General features: G+C 38.8%; 1 protein-coding gene across 2 annotated transcripts; it reads right to left on the bottom strand.

Annotated features, from left to right (window-relative positions):
• Nucleotides 1-2720: 2720 nt before the first annotated feature.
• On the bottom strand, nt 2721-16986 carry st3gal5 (ST3 beta-galactoside alpha-2,3-sialyltransferase 5). Of its 2 annotated transcripts, XM_044206263.1 has the most exons (9): nt 16417-16986; nt 13985-14013; nt 13414-13530; nt 10110-10233; nt 8269-8478; nt 7193-7323; nt 6745-6931; nt 5377-5535; nt 2721-4002 (listed from the first exon to the last, which is right to left on the bottom strand). In XM_044206263.1, the coding sequence occupies exons 3-9, from the start codon at nt 13443-13445 to the stop codon at nt 3745-3747; spliced, it is 1101 nt and encodes a 366-aa protein (XP_044062198.1). In that variant the 5' UTR covers nt 13446-13530; nt 13985-14013; nt 16417-16986; the 3' UTR covers nt 2721-3744. The 2 variants fall into 2 exon arrangements, with proteins under 2 accessions (XP_044062198.1, XP_044062197.1); XM_044206262.1 differs by lacking the exon at nt 13985-14013.
• Between the last annotated feature and the right edge of the window lie 24 nt (nt 16987-17010).

Raw genomic sequence — 17010 nt, 5'->3', positions numbered from 1 at the left:
TCCTGCTGTTGGTCACAGACAGTCCATTCTAAACAAGCCCACTTTTTTGTGTCCTGACGTCAGTTGTGATGGCTATTAAATATTTTAATGAAAACACAAGAATCGACTATCGCCCTCAAAATGAAAGTCACTGGAAGAACAATATGTTGCGACAACTGAAGTGGAATAACTTTAGCTAAAAAAAAAAAAAAAAAAAAAAAGAAGGCATACATACATACAGTATTGTTCAAAATAATAGCAGTACAATGTGACTAACCAGAATAATCAAGGTTTTTAGTATATTTTTATTGCTACGTGGCAAACAAGTTACCAGTAGGTTCAGTAGATTCTCAGAAAACAAATGAGACCCAGCATTCATGATATGCACGCCTTAAGGCTGTGCAATTGGGGTATTAGTTGAATTAGTTGAAAGGGGTGTGTTCAAAAAAAATAGCAGTGTGGCATTCAATCACTGAGGTCATCAATTTTGTGAAGAAACAGGTGTGAATCAGGTGGCCCCTATTTAAGGATGAAGCCAACACTTGTTGAACATGCATTTGAAAGCTGAGGAAAATGGGTCGCTCAAGACATTGTTCAGAAGAACAGCGACTTTGATTAAAAAGTTGATTGGAGAGGGGAAAACCTATAAAGAGGTGCAAAAATGATAGGCTGTTCAGCTAAAATGATCTCCAATGCCTTAAAATGGAGAGCAAAACCAGAGAGACGTGGAAGAAAACGGAAGACAACCATCAAAATGGATAGAAGAATAACCAGAATGGCAAAGGCTCAGCCAATGATCACCTCCAGGATGATCAAAGACAGTCTGGAGTTACCTGTAAGTACTGTGACAGTTAGAAGACGTCTGTGTGAAGCTAATCTATTTTCAAGAATCCCCATAAAGTCCTCTGTTAAAAAAAGGCATGTGCAGAAGAGGTTACAATTTGCCAAAGAACACATCAACTGGCCTAAAGAGAAATGGAGGAACATTTTGTGGACTGATGAGAGCAAAATAGTTCTTTTTGGGTCCAAGGGCCACAGGCAGTTTGTGAGACGACCCCAAACTCTGAATTCAAGCCACAGTACACAGTGAAGACAGTGAAGCATGGAGGTGCAAGCATCATGATATGGGCATGTTTCTCCTACTATGGTGTTGGGCCTATTTATCGCATACCAGGGATCATGGATCAGTTTGCATATGTTAAAATACTTGAAGAGGTCATGTTGCCCTATGCTGAAGAGGACATGCCCTTGAAATGGTTGTTTCAACAAGACAATGACCCAAAACACACTAGTAAACGGGCAAAGTCTTGGTTCCAAACCAACAAAATTAATGTTATGGAGTGGCCAGCCCAATCTCCAGACCTTAATCCAATTGAGAACTTGTGGGGTGATATCAAAAATGCTGTTTCTGAAGCAAAACCAAGAAATGTGAATGAATTGTGGAATGTTGTTAAAGAATCATGGAGTGGAATAACAGCTGAGAGGTGCCACAAGTTGGTTGACTCCATGCCACACAGATGTCAAGCAGTTTTAAAAACTGTGGTCATACAACTAAATATTAGTTTAGTGATTCACAGGATTGCTAAATCCCAGAAAAATTTTTTTTTTTGTACAAAATAGTTTTGAGTTTGTACAGTCAAAGGTAGACACTGCTATTTTTTTTGAACACACCCTTTCAACTAATACCCCAATTGCACAGGCTTAAGAGCGTGCATATCATGAATGCTGGGTCTCGCTTGTTTTCTGAGAATCTACTGAACCTACTGGTAACTTGTTTGCCACGTAGCAATAAAAAATATACTAAAAACCTTGATTATTCTGGTTAGTCACATTGTACTGCTATTATTTTGAACAATACTGTACATACATACATACATACATACATGAACATTTTAAAAAGGTAACTGCAGTTGAAAGGTTATTAACTACATTAGAAACAATGAAAATGCGACTAATGGTGTATGAATAAATGAATAAATAAAAAAAAAACAAAAACACACAATTCATAAATAACACATTTCATTTGTGCACTATTTTTTAAGTAAACTAAAATAAAACCGTAGCCTTCCCAGATTGTCTTTTGATGGTGTAACGATTTTAGAATATTTTTATACTCGTTCTGAAGGCAAGGCTAGCAGAGTGCAGGGCACGAAAGAGGGATAGTACTGAGATATTGTGAAAGGCTTGGCTTTGTTCCTTTTCCAATTGGTCAAACACCATCACCCAATTTCCGATCACTCACTTTTGTTGTACAATCAACATTGTGGATTTATTAAAAAAAATGGCATAAGTATTAACAGACACATAACTTCGAAATGATTCATGAATAATCATTCACATGCAAATAAACCACTCAATTACTCAAGTGTAATAATGTATTCATTTCCATCATATGTACATTTTAATAACAACAAGGTCCAACAATAGTACAATAAAGTAAGACTGATAATCTAAAGACGCTGTAGAAAAGAAAGCTTCAATCTTTCTTTTTATTTCATCTCTTAAAAACACCTAGTAAGAGTTGTGCAGGTAGGAGAAGTCATCTCCTGTTGTTGGTCACAGACAGTCCATTCTAAACAAGCCCACTTTTTTTTTTTTTCTTTCTTTTTTAAACAGTGTAAGGAACAACAATATGTTGCGACAACTGAAGTGGAATAACTTTAGCTAAAAAAAAAGGTAACACGCAGTTGAAATATTATTAACTACATTAGAAACAATGAAAATGTGACTAATGGTGTATGAATAAATACATTTAAAAAAAAAAAAACACAATTCATAAATAACACATTTCATTTGTGCACTATTTTTTTTTTCCCCACAGACCAGGCATTTTGGAAGACTGCAGATCATGCGCACTAACTAAAACCACAGTTAGAAATAAAAAAGTAATTGTAAAATGTTTACGTTGCTAATTTACAGTGGAATGATCAGATGTGCTGATAAATATTGCAGTACGTCACAATATTCTGTAGGCAACATAGAACTACCATTTTTTAACACCTTTAAAAAAAAAAAAAAAAAGGAACTGAAGAAACTATTTAAAGCTTGCTTCAAAAACGTCCTTGCAGACATCTTACTTTTTCAAATCATGTAGCAGAAGTAGGAACTATCATGATACCAATAAGACAATATTGTATCACCAATTGAAAGTCCTAAATTCAGAAGTGGGTGAGCTATCTATGTATTATATAGTATTTATGATATAATACTGTCAACACAAGGTAGTGTCTGGGGTTCATACTTGTTGAGGTTTCAAATCCCTGTAATACATTGAATATCTGGAGAAATACATGTCTCCAATACTAATTCCTGACTAAAATCAGGAAAAATTAGAAATCAATATTTTCCCATTTGAAAACCTTTAGTTGGGCGTATCAGCAAAGAGCCTTTAAAAGCGCTTCAGTGGTTTAAAAGTCTGTTGGTCAGATGAATGAAATTGCTGCTACGAGGCCATTTTTTCCCCTAACAGAAGAACTTTAAAATTTAAATAAATACTTTAAATACTGGAAGACATGCGACGGCCGGTAGGTGCTAATATTACCAGAGTTACTTTGTCCTTTCTGTTTTTATGTCCTCTGTTCTTCAAGAAGCACTTTGTGACAAATATTCCATACATTAGTCTCTGTGCCAAGATTTTCTCTCACCTGTTTTTTTCTTTTCTTCTCTCACGTTTTTTTTAGTCCTTTGATCTTTCCGTTGCTTCAGTGTATTTACTACAATGTAACAACAAAAAGGGGACGGGCTTTCTGGTCACATTTCTCAGGGTCAGCTGGGGCAGAAGGTGCAGTGAATCCCCCCCGTCAGGTCAGTGATGGTTCCCTCTCTGACTAGGCTTTGTAGGAGTTTGGTCTCTCTGTCCACATTGTGCATGGTCTGCTGCAGCATGGTGGTCATGGGAAGCTGGTCGTAGTAGTGCAGTGGCGCCCCCTGCTGGGAGAGGTTGTAGCCGAAGCCTGCCAGGCTGACCTCGTCACACAACACGCTGGCAAAATTCAGTGCGGAGACACCGATGGTAGGCACATTCTGCAGAAGAAGAAAAAAAAAAACAAAGACCCTGAACTATTATTAAGGAGAAAAGCATTACCGTCATCCTTTTTTATTAGCTTTACATAGCTGTTTCCCCCCCATTCTTGACTCCCACCTGTTCCAACAGAAAACCCATCAGTAATAGTTGGATTTTCTGAAACGGTATGTTGATTCTTGTGTTTTATGGCATTCCTGTATTTTCTAAGTAAACTGCTTCTGTACTTCTAATTATAAACTACCTAAATACATTGTACATTTTAAATTATATTTTTCTATAGATAAATAGATCGTTAGTCCAGATCCTTCACGATAAGAATTAAGCATACACTATACTGAGTGATTCTTACTGACTTTTTGAAATAAAATCCACTTCAGCTCTATAGTTTAAAAAGGAAACGTTAAGTCATTTCAAATGACAGATTTCTGGCTGTTTGGATTAAAAAGGGAAAACTGCTACAATGCAGAAAAAGGTGATACAACAAAAATGTACAGAGGACAATGTATAAATAAATTTGGGGTTGCTCAGTAAAAATATGCTTTCCCACTGAACACGGTTTATGCTAAACCCCTAAGAGACAAATATTCTGTTTCAGAGACGCAGGTATGATCTTATGATGGCTCCCCTGAGCTCTGCCTTTAAACCTTCAATATGAATACACATACTGTGAAGCAGGGAAGGGACCATTACTGATATGAGTTTATAGTTATCATGGGGACTACAAAACTGGTTGGATTACTGTCAGTACTGCAATATCCAAAACCAACACAGGGGGGAGCCTCTCCTACACAACAAACTGCAGGCACGGCTACATGTGATGGGGAACTCACATGTATCACAGTGGCAGGTAGAGAAAGTAACGTTTTGTCTGCAGAGACAGAAAGACAACTAGTAAACAGAAACCTCCTAGAAACTGTTAAAATGTTGTAGCAATAGCCAGAGTTCATGATGTCTCTGTCATAATTTCATTTAAATCGTTTAAAAAGCAAACATAAAAACTTGCAAGAATTCCGTTTAAATTATGACTCCTGAATGATGAGTTGGCAAATAAATATAAAACTAGGTGACCCAGTTGAAGAAATTCTATTTTTCCCGTAAAGAAAGCAAAGTGTGAGGGTCAATTTATTCATCCATAAAAATATGGAGGTGAAACCAGCGGTTGGCAGCATGAGCAGCAGCTGGAAGAGGACCGGTGGTAATGTAGGACATGACATTTTGATGGGTTTTAAATGAACATGCTACATCTGTGTCCAAATAAGCATCAATAAAAAAATAACAGACTGAATTTTACACAGTTGGCAGTGTGTTAATTCAGCAGTCACTTGGCCTCGGTTATATGAACACACAGACAGATTTCATCCCGTGTGTATTACCTGGTCGCTGCCCCACAAGCGGGGTCTGGGTGGAGGATATTTCAGTAGGTCCAACGCAGTCTCTCTGATGACATGCGGGTTTAGAAGTCTGAACCTGTGCGGCTCAAGAGGGATTTGATCTGGAACCTTCTGCCAGAAGAAGAGCCAGTCCCACAGAGGCTGCAACACAAAGCGCAGATGTGTCCGAGCTCTGATCTTAAAAAAACAGTGCAACAAATAATTCTGTCTCAAGACTACAGGGCAGCTGTTGAATCTTGGTCACACAAAGACTTTATTCTGGCATCGAGATTAAAACCAAACAGGAAGAGCAAGTCAACATGGAAGAGGAGTGAGTGCAAACTCAGAATATTCATGTAGCTACTCAGCACACACGGAGAGCCATTCAGAGAGAAGTTATGTCACATGATCATCTAAGTATTACGTCTGAGTGAACACATCGGTAAATGTCCGTAGGTAATTACATCAACTTGCAGCCTTGCTTTATGTGTGAAGAGGAAGTTTGCAAAGAGCAGAGACCACAAGTTACCACAAGTGGAATATTTGGCAGTTAAGTTGGCAACATGTATTGATTTATGCAAGTTTCCTTTTCTGCTATTTGCTCAATTTTTACATTTGAAATGTTTGCTCTTTAAAAGTTCGTCTGTCAGTGCAGTCAGTAGTTTCGCGCAATTCCACGTGTTGTATCATTTTTCAAATGTTTCCAAATTCAGATTAGATTTGAAATGTATATTCATTTGACGTCATTATTTTAGGAGATTGGTAAAGTATTTGAATTCTTGATGCACGATTTTTCATCAGTAATTCAGTTCACCGTACAGATGAATTGAATAGTTTTGCTCTAACATGTATGAATTGCTTGATATCTGATCAAGCAAAACCTCTTGATTTCTGACCTAAAACCGATTAACAAAACACTCTATTACATCCTTGAGCTTTTAGTGGTACAAACTGTTGTAAGACGCTGCTACATGCAAGGGTTCAGCCAACTTAGTGTAGTTTTATGATGGTCAAAATTAGTGCTGAAATGTCTTGATGATTTTGTGCTGTGTTTAAAAAAAATGTGACCATTTTCAAACCACAAGTATTCAGTTCTTTCTTTAGGACTGTATGTGTGCCAAGATAGAATGCTCTCTAAAAATACAGCAAAAACTAATTCATAAGATATATTTGATTCAAATGCTGCATTAAAATGACTCCGATTAAAGCTCTTCCTATAGACAACAAATGTAGTATTTTTCAGTTATTGAGAACTTATGTTTCAATAAATTGCATCATAGTTGGATCTCTTATATTTGAGACACATTTTATCAAATCAGCACAACACAGAGACACACACACACACACACACACACACACCACACTACTCACCACAGTGAGCTTGTTGATCATAGCGGAGGTCCAGCTGATGTCTACACCTTTATACACCACAGATACAAACAGAGTGTGTGGGTCTGTGTCGACCCAGTGGGGCGGCGTGCCCTCTGGGTAACTCATCCTGATGGTGGTTCGATTTCCAACATCAACACTGAACTCTCCCAGAGGGCCGCTGTTTAACCTGACCGGGGGAGAAACAGAGGTTTTTAATGTAAATCACATGGCTTGGTTGGTTTTACACAGTGGGAAGTGAGAGTCCAACTGAAACTCGAGCATGGATTCACAACACGCCTTTGTGTTTCTTTTTTTTTTTAAAGTCAGGTAGGTTTTTGTTAACTCAACATGTCATCTGCACTGATCTGGTCCCGCATCACTACTGCAGGCAACATCGCTAATGACCATTATGTGTAAATTGTCATATCATCGCATGTGTGTTTCTAACCTGATAATGGTGTCAAAGCGGTCGATCAGTGGGCCCAGCTCCAGGCCTCTGAGAATGCCTCCATTTCCCATGACCACACAGCGCCGACATTTATCTGATGGCTTTCCTGGCTGGGACGTGGAGTCTGGCAGCTTTAAATCACAGACAGAATCATTAGGTTTATGCTCCGAAAAGTACTGTACTTTACACTTTTGTTTTATTTATCCCGCAGAGGAAAGCCGTGTAGATTCATCTTTTTTTTTTCTTTTTAACTGGGCTGCACAATGTAGAAATCTAAATTAAATTAGCTTAAACTACATTTACATGCTCCACTCTTTTCTCAGTCTGTCAGTGCCCAAACATTTACAGCCCTCTTGCCTAAACTTGTTCCAAAACACAGCAAGTTTTTGGGCAGCAGCGAAACATATGAACCACGAATTTGAAAATAGCAGATGGAATCCATACAATTCTATTAGGGTCCAATACAGCCTATTAAATACTTCAGACTGGATTCATTGGGATCTAGCATCTCTCATTAAGTGCATTTCCATCCACCTGTTTTTTTTTTTTGTATGTAATCAGAGATGTCATACATCTTTCTTTTGCTTAGTCATAAATGAATTATATATTTGTAATGGGAATTCAGTCAAGCTATTATTGTATCATAATAGCCACTGTATTCTAAAATGTTTTTATGATATCTATAATGGCATTATAGGAATTTGGAGTAGTAAATTAGTATTTGCAGATATTTTGAATTATCAGTCGTACTAGTCAAACTGCATTATGCAATATCATCATCATAACTGCCAAAAAATATCTTGCTTCATCATTCTGATCGGTCACATTGTAATTATTACTAGTCAAAGTACACTTGTGGAATTCATTAAACAGATGTACCAACTGCTATGGTGTACCGCTACTATATTTGCATGTGATATGTCATAGGCTCTTCATATGACACGCAAAGCTTTTGGCATGTTTCCCTTTGTCACATGGCCAGGAGCATACAAGGTGCCATTAAATGAACATGGCTACACTATATATAATTATCATCAGAAATAATCGAATGACAGAGAGGAAGAAGTTGCATTCACCTGCTTCAGCAGGTCCTCTACTTTGCCCTGAAGACCTCTGAACCCAAACGGTGGTGGATACAGGAAGAGGTCATCAGGGAGCGGCACGTCTTTCCACAGGAAGGGCTGGGTCACGTGACTGGCAGCGGGGAGTCGAGCTAACAGGCTCTGCCTGACGCTGCCGGGACGACACCGATCCTCCAGGACCCTGTGCACGTACTCATGCACCTGCTGCAAGTAAAACTAGAGGTTATGAAAATAAGATTCAAGCTCCAAGGCGGTGGCATTATTATTACAGTGCCAAACTCACTGCTGCTTCACTGAAGAAGACTATCTTGTTATATGATATCTTTGGGTAATTTATGTTCATAGACAAGTGGGGCTGGCCTTAATTAACCCTGTTATTAGTACAGTACTTGTTATGTGATCCATGGTGCCCTGCTTAGTTGTATCAGCAGGCAAACAGATGCTTAGTGTGTAAATACTGGTATTGAAGGTTTTATGTTACACGTTAAAGTCGCAAAGAACAGTGCTCAGTGCAGGTGAGCAGTTCTTTTTCCCTCGCAACATCAATCTGTAACCAAATTTTAAAAAAAGTGATTTTCTGCACAGCGTTAAGGCAGGTAGAACCATTTCTGTGGCAACCTACAGTAATATTTGTTTGTTTGTTTTTCTAACACTTGATGAACACACAGAAACCACTGTGTTGAAATTAGCACCAGGTGCCGCTCCCAACATGGTGGAAAAATACAGGAACATTCTTTGAAAAGCGTCTTCGTATCCGAGTTTCATTGCCAATTAATAGAACCCTTTTCTCCATCCGACTAAGTATCTTCTTGTAAACTTCTTAAATTGATAAGTTTTTAATGTCTTAATACTAACAGCTGTACAAGTTTGTCAAAAACTTGTAGAAAAATAATATGGTAAAAACTTAAGTCTATATTTAGTAACATCATATCAAAGAATAAGTAACGAAAAGTATCTAAGAAGCCCGACTGGTGTTATAAATAATTATTATAAATAACCATTATTCACTTGAATAAATAAACAATTTCTAACATTTGCTAATTAGCACTGAACAACAACCTGCTGAGGCTGAATGGAACATCATGCGTTTTGCAGGTATTCATCCAATATTTGGATGGATCGCATTCAAAGACATTTCACTAAAAGCCAAAAATGTCACCCTGACGGTGCTGCTGGAGGAAAGGTCAGTAGGATTCATCCTCTGGGGAACACGAATGTCTGCACAAAATTTCATGGCAATCCGTCTCATAGTTGTTAGCCAAAGTCACAGTCACATTTCAGTCTGGACCAAAGCCAACGAGCCGACATTGCCATCCCCATGGAATCATTAGAGCTTGAGTATAGATACAGATACTGGGTGCTCCTCCCTAACCATACTAGCCAAAACCACCTATAATTCAGTTCCTACTGCTGCACTATTCATTTGAGGATATCAATTAATTTAAAAGGAACAAAATAAGTCGTTTGACGGTGTGAAGTACTCTTTGGAGGGGAAGAATTTATCTACCAGCCAGGCTGTGTAGCAGCCCTTCATCTAAGAGGAAACTGATGTGCTTGTGCAGGAGGTGTGAAATCGAGGGGGAAATACACATGTTGCATTGTTGGTTACATTGTTCAGCATCAAAAAAACAAATAAAAAGAGCTCATGTGGTTTGTGACAGTAATTTGGTTTTCTCCTGCTCCATTGTATTGTTGAGTATCTGGTTCAAAATGGTGGTTTTAGGCCATTATAGATAATCTACACCACACTGTCAACTTTTTTTTTTCCACAACTGAATACTGCTAACTTTCATTACACAGTGAACGTGAAAGCCTGAACACTCCCTTACTCTCACCTTCTTATGTGCAGTGTTGACGTGCCAGTCCAGATGTTTGCTTGTCTCTGTTTCAATCAGTGGCAGTGAGATCATCACCAAACCCAGCAAACCTAAAACCACACACAGTACTAGCAACATACGCCTGGAGGCACACACACACACACACACACACACACACAAAGGAGGGACAATTATTTCTTTTGAAGTTTGAAATACTGTGTACACTACTACTGCACATGAACCTAATTCACAGCAATGTTCTGTAAAAAATAGAGCAATTACAGTGCATCCGAAAAGTATTCGCAGCGCTTCACTTTTTCACTTTTTGTTATGTTACAGCCTTATTCCAAAATGGATTAAATTCATTAATTTCCTCAAAATTCTACAAACAATACTCCATAGTGACAACGTGAAAGAAGTTTGAAATCTTTGCAAATGTATTAAAAATAAAACAGAAAAAATAAATAAATAAATAAACTTCATCAATTACAGCCTCAAGTCTTTCTGAGTGTGATGCTACAAGCTTGGCACTTTTGGCAAACTCCAGGCGAGCTGTCATGTGCCTTCTACTGAGGAGTGGCCTGACTGGTGGAGTGCTGCAGAGGTGGTTGTTCTTCTGGAAGGTTCTCCTCTCTCCACAGGGAAACGCTGGAGCTCTGTCAGAGTGACCATCGGGTTCTCGGTCACCTCCCTGACCAAGGCCCTTCTCCCTCGATCGCTCTGTTTGGCCGGGCGGCCGGCTCTAGGAAGAGTCCTGGTGCTTCCAAACTTCTTCCATTTACGGATGATGGAGGCCATTGTGCTCATTGGGACCTTCAGTGCTGCAGAAATGTTTCTGTACCCTTCCCCAGATCTGTGCCTCGATACAATCTGAGGTCTACAGACAACTGCTTGGCTTGGATTGGCTTGGCTTGGCTTGTGCTCTGACATGCACTGTTAGCTGTGGGACCTTTTATATAGACCGGTGTGTGCCTTTACAAATCATGTCCAATCAACTGAATTGACCACAGTTCGACTCCAATCAAAGTTGTAGAAACATCTCAAGTACGATCAGTGGAAACAGGATGCACCTGAGCTCAGTTTTGAGTGTCATGGCAAAGGCTGTGAATACTTATGTACATGGGATTGTTTTGGGGTTTTTTTTTATTTTTAATACATTTGCAAAGATTTCAAACAAACTTCTTTCACGTTGTCATTATGGGGTATCGTTTGTAGAATTTTGAGGAAGATAATGAATTGAATCCATTTTGGAATAAAGCTGTAACATAAGAAAATGTGGAAAAAGTGAAGCGCTGTGAATACTTTCCGGAAGCACTGGATATATTTTTACATCACTAAAAAAAACAAAGATTCTGTACACAGGAAGACTAGAATTGGCTCTAACGAACAGCTGCAACTCATGAGAGCAGGCAGGAAAACCACACGTTCTGTTTGCACAGTGATATATGAATTAAACTTGAATCTGGAAGTGTCTCCTACTTTGCACTGTATTCTTGGTAAATTATTAGCAAATTTCATTTTCACAACAACAACAGATCTCATTGGGTTGACACTTCCAGTCCTTCCTGCTTCACCAAGCAACGTACCGGGTGCAGCATTTGGTGTAACAATTGGCGTTAAAGGGGCAATTTAAGACGACAACCTTAAAATGAGAAAGGATTGAGACTGGTGTGTGTAACAATAAGCGGATTGTTAAGTTACAGCAAGACTGCCACGTCCTGCCTCCGTTAGTAAAGCCAAAGCCTTTATTCCCGTGCACTCTCACCCTGTTCAGTCAAGCAAGCTAGTCAAATCAGGAGATGCTGAAGATAATCAGGCTGGTTTTTCAACTCTCCAAATCACCACAAACATCACTACATCACCACGCCTGTTATTTATTCATCTGCACTCTTCCTTCTGTCTTTTCCTACCCACATATACTCTCTTAAAAAGGTTCTATATGTAGAACCTATATGTAGTTTTCTTTCAGAAAACCCTTGTTAATAATGACACCTTTGGCCTTTGACCTTGGCACCGTCCGAAAGTGACATGCACGATACCGAACGCTGAAATGAACACTGAATGCTGGGAAATAAATTACAATCATATTTAGAATAACGTTACTATCTGTAATGTTCCTATATTTTATTTGGGCCTCTGGCTCCATGATACTAACTAGCTTGCCGTTTGCAAATCACTCATCAGCAAACAAGCCAACACCGCGAAGCAACCAATGCCAGACCCACACCGCGCAGCCAAGCCGCATCCAGCCGGCCAGCCCAAGCTTAGTTTAGGTTACAGTTAGCTAGCTGGTCGTCCCTGCCTTGCAGTGTTCTTGGCTAGTAGAAAGCGATCGCGCTTTGTAGTAATGTTAGCTTTGACTTTGGGCTTTGTGTTGGACTCTGTGTTGTAGTGGGTTCCAGTCATTTGTTGATGTTAGCGGACTCCATGTCTAAGCTAGCGTTAGCTAGTGTCACAGTCACACACTGTTGACACTGTGGGGAAGTGGAGAGAGAGAGAAGGCCCTCGGGAGCGCACATAAACGTCACATCCAAAAAGCGACTCGAGTCCTTTACATAAAAATCAGTCCACAGGCTGTTTCAGGCAACCGAAAAAGTTGTGGAATGTCTAAAGTTACATTACAACCCGTTGACAAATTGGCAATGAAAAGTGATTAATACATAAAATGAATATGTAAAATGCCCGATCCGTTCCACGTGTCAGTACCATGGATGTATAAAGATAACCTGATACAGCGTCGGGGGCGGAGCCCCATTCCTTCCTATGAAAGTTTCTCAGTGGCGTATGAAGCCAAAAACGTTTGACTTCCGGCTATAAAATTATCTTCTGCACTGTGTGGCCCCATAGGAGACTACAGACTTCCTCCGCCGAGCCAGCTAACTTTCGGTTTAGCCCTCCGCTAACTTGAATGGGGATAAAACGATTTAATTGTGTGGCTCTTCTAGACTTTCAAAATGTTATCGGGCCGAATGGATCAAAGTCTTTTGGGGCCAGCATTCATCATGTGACGGACCCGGAAGTTGTTATTGCACGGCTTCAAAGCACTTCCTGGGGGCTTGGTCAGTACCCGTTCCGTGACCGCTGCCCGATCCGTTCTGCACACGTGCGTACCTAATCCTGCCCGATTTGTACCACGCTTGTTTGAACATTGCACTTGATGGCAGCCAGCCAGCGAGCTTATTTATTTTGATTTTACCTGATCCGTGCCAGCTGCCTGATCCGCTCTGCACATGCGCAAAAGCCAGCGCATTTGTGCCCATCTAACCCACTACAGTTCCAAGAGAACAGTAGGAGTCTTTGTTCTGTGTTATGTAAACCTCACCTGTGTGCTATCCAGCGTTTAGAAAGCCTCATGTTGTTCTCATTCACACTGGATTCTGGGAATTTCTCTGGTTTCTCTGCTGAAACCTGAAGCACTCTGGCTCTCAGGGGCTGTGTCCTGCACACACAGGGATAGACAGATACAGTCGGTTAGCCACGTTATTGGCGGTTGTGTTGTACTGTAAAATATTGTATTGTAATTTGGATGTGGTTTTGCTACAGCTAATGTCTGCACATTATCATAAGGGTAAACCTATGGGTAACTTAGAAAAGGGTATTTACAAGTAAATAGTCCACAACTTTACTTGTGAAAAAGTATTTACGTATTAACAGTAAACTATAATTAAAGTGTCAACAGTAATAGTACTCGTTGTGCAGAATGGCTCCTCTCAGTGTTATATAATTGTTATATTATTATTATTATTATTATTATTAATGCATCCAAGCAGCCTTTTAATGCTGTAGCTTTATATGTGTGTGTATTGGATAGTCTAATCTATAGTGTTAATAATACGTCATCATTTCTAAGAGATTCGTATGTGTTGCATGTAATTTCTTAGTCTTTAACGTACCTAGTAACTCCAGCTGAGGAAAGATTTCCCTAAAAAAAATGTAGGGTAAATGTTTTTATTGTTTAATTTGTCAAAACGTGTCAAGAGTCTGATTTGTTGAGATATCTATCTATCTATCTATCTAAACAATACAAACTTTTCTATTCACATCTGTAATTTCTTAGCTTTCAATAGCTATTTTCATTCTGTCTCCACTCCTGTCCTATGGCCTGTAAATGGCTTTTGAAATAGGCGTGACCAGCCTTTTTACTGTGCTGTCAACGCAGAAAAAGCTACAACTTACATGTCTTCTTTGAAATGTAGCCAAAAAAACTACTTAGAAAACTACTACAGAATCAACTACTACAGAATCAAAACTATAGTGGAAATTACTCTTCAATACACCATTTTTCAATAAGTGTTGTCATTTCGTCTGTATCTATATCCTATGGTGTGCTGTTGGCTTTTGAAACTGGCCATAATTTCTGGTCCAGCCAGCTGGTTGAAAGTGCAGATGTTTTTGAAATGTTTTGGAATTTTGAAGCTCATGTACCATTAGCCTATAAGTTAAGCAAAATAAACAAGAAAGATGTCAACATTTCTGCAATTTCTACTTTCTCCTAGGCTAAATGTAGGCATATGCTCTTTGAGGTGATTGTATGTAATATATACAATCACATATATAATATATGAATAAATATGGGTATTAATTATCTGAATTATGGAGCTAATTTATCAGGTGAACAGTCAAAATGGAGAAAATCCCCATTGAAACACAGTGGAGTGGGCTTAATGGGAGCAGATGGGCTTAAAGGGAAAATCAGTGTGTTTAGGGTTAAAAGACTATATTTTATTCTATGCAACATGACATTTAAAAAAAAAAAAAACTACATGAAATAAATCTATATATGGTGCTAAAGATAAACATACACATTCACTGTCTATTTAACGGTATAATAATATAAGCTGCATACAAAAATGTAAACTAAAAGTTACATGCTTATCACGCTTTATGCCATTGCAATGGTAAATTGACTGTACTTGTATAGCGCCTTTCTAGTCTTCAGACCACTCAAAGCGCTTCACACACCACATACCACATTCACCCCATTCCCGCGCGCACACACACACACACACACACACACACACACACACACACACAAAAGCAACTAATCATTGCATTGATACAGTATGTGGTCTGTTTGCTGGCATCCTGAAACCCATATTTTCATTTCAAAAGAAACAATATTTTTTAATTCAAGTAAGATTGTAACCTATGTCTTATTTAAAACACTAATGACTTAAATTTTGATAACTTATCAAAAACAGGAGTAGAAATATGCAAAAAAAAAAAAAAAAAAACTTTTCTTCTAAGGATAGCAAAATCACTAAAGTGTTTTTCTTTGCAACTTCTTCTGGGATCTGCAGGCACATAACACATGTGCTTCGATAACTCAATATCGACAAATGTGATTGGCTTACAATAAAAAAAAGTGTTATTTATGTAACAAACAGCGTCATTGGAAGAAACATCACACAGCAAAACTGGTGAAGTAAATTCTTTTTTTATTTGATTTACAAGTTGCAAGTGGGCTTATATGGGACGTTTACTTGTGGACTAAAATAAAAATACTAAAGTACAGTAGGCCTACAGGCACCAAAAAACATGTTCTTAAGTAACTTACAGTACCGTTACATGAGTAGTTAAATGTACTTTCACCACTGCGTGTGGGTCAATAACATAACGTTAGGTTAACTAGTAACGTTAACTCGCTCCCAAGACATCCGTACCTCCATCTCTTTTTATTTAAGTAAGTATATAGCTAGCTTGTTGTAGTTATTAGAACATAACCGTTGCTACTACGGAATGTTTTTGGCAGTTTTGGCTCAAAAGCGGCCCATTAAAATAGGCCTTAGCTAACGTTTTATCTATAGATTAATTACTGTAGAGCCCTCGTGGCTGTACCACGCAGTTTGGAGTTCCAGGCGAAGCATTTCAGAATAAGTTAAGGAGTTAGTGATAATGCGCATTTAGTTAGCTATCCTACCTTAGTTTAGGTTAACTGCTGCTCATCACCTGCTGAATAAAATAGTGCACTTCTGCCATATTTGTGGCTGATTAACAAGGAGTCGGGTAACGGGTAGGTGCCATATTTGTAATAATGTGGCCTTTAAATATGTAAGAACGTCACGCTTTGGGTCTCGACAGTCAAATAACGTTACCGAACCAGACCGCCCCAAAGCAGGGAAAACGATAACGTTAGGTAGCAGCAAAGACAATTGTTAAAAATGTCTCTCGCGGACTTTGTCCCTTGGTCGTTTCATGTAACTATCTGGTGACACAGAGGACCGTTAAGTTAACGTTAGTCGTTTAATTGCTTTACTTAACCACAACAGTAACCGCGGTTCTATCTGTTATTTCTTCTTTGTAATGTATTGACTTATTTACTTACCCTTCCATTGATTCCACTGTTTCGTCATGACGACTCCTGTCGAGAGACTAGAAATGATGAGCTATTCCCAGCTCTTTATCCCAGCATCGCGTCTATTTCTCTTATGTGAAGCAGCGGACTCAACACTAGCATCCTCCCCTTTTTTCTTCTTCTTTTTGTTTTTTTTTTTTTTTTTTAACGGCGGTTGGCAACCAGCTTAATGGTGCATTAACGCCACCTTCTGTTCTGGAGTGTGGCTCATTCAGTAAAACATAATCTACAATTTCCCAGGGATTGAGGGGTGAAGGAAAACAAAACAAACAAACAAAAAAATGAAAAAAAACCCCTTACCTTTAGATCCTATAATAAAGCCCAGTACCCTTAAAAAAAAACAATTCTCTCACCTGTGCTTTATCATTCATAGTTAATATTGTTTTTAAAGTGAGTTTCTGCACCCCTAGTTCCTTTAGTCTATTATCCATTATCACTCTCTCCCTCTGATATTTCCTACAATGTAGAATTACACGTTCCACCGATTCCTCTTCCTGACACTCCTCACACATACCCGTCTGATGTTTCCCCACCATTTTTAATGTTTTATTTACAACACTGGCA

Source organism: Siniperca chuatsi, linkage group LG8, assembly GCF_020085105.1.
Source record: "Siniperca chuatsi isolate FFG_IHB_CAS linkage group LG8, ASM2008510v1, whole genome shotgun sequence".
In the NCBI taxonomy this organism is placed as follows: Eukaryota; Metazoa; Chordata; class Actinopteri; order Centrarchiformes; family Sinipercidae; genus Siniperca; species Siniperca chuatsi.
The sequence above is the reverse complement of the archived record's forward strand: the minus strand, read 5'-3'. Positions and strand labels throughout refer to the sequence as shown.

Bases quoted from the DNA above. Each gene is read 5' to 3' on its own strand.
- st3gal5 (XM_044206262.1), bottom strand. The intron at 10,234-13,413 runs GTGAGGTTTACA...GTGTGCCTCCAG, and splicing joins AAACGCTGGATAGCACACAG to GCGTATGTTGCTAGTACTGT. The intron at 7,324-8,268 runs GTGAATGCAACT...TGTGATTTAAAG, and splicing joins TAGAGGACCTGCTGAAGCAG to CTGCCAGACTCCACGTCCCA.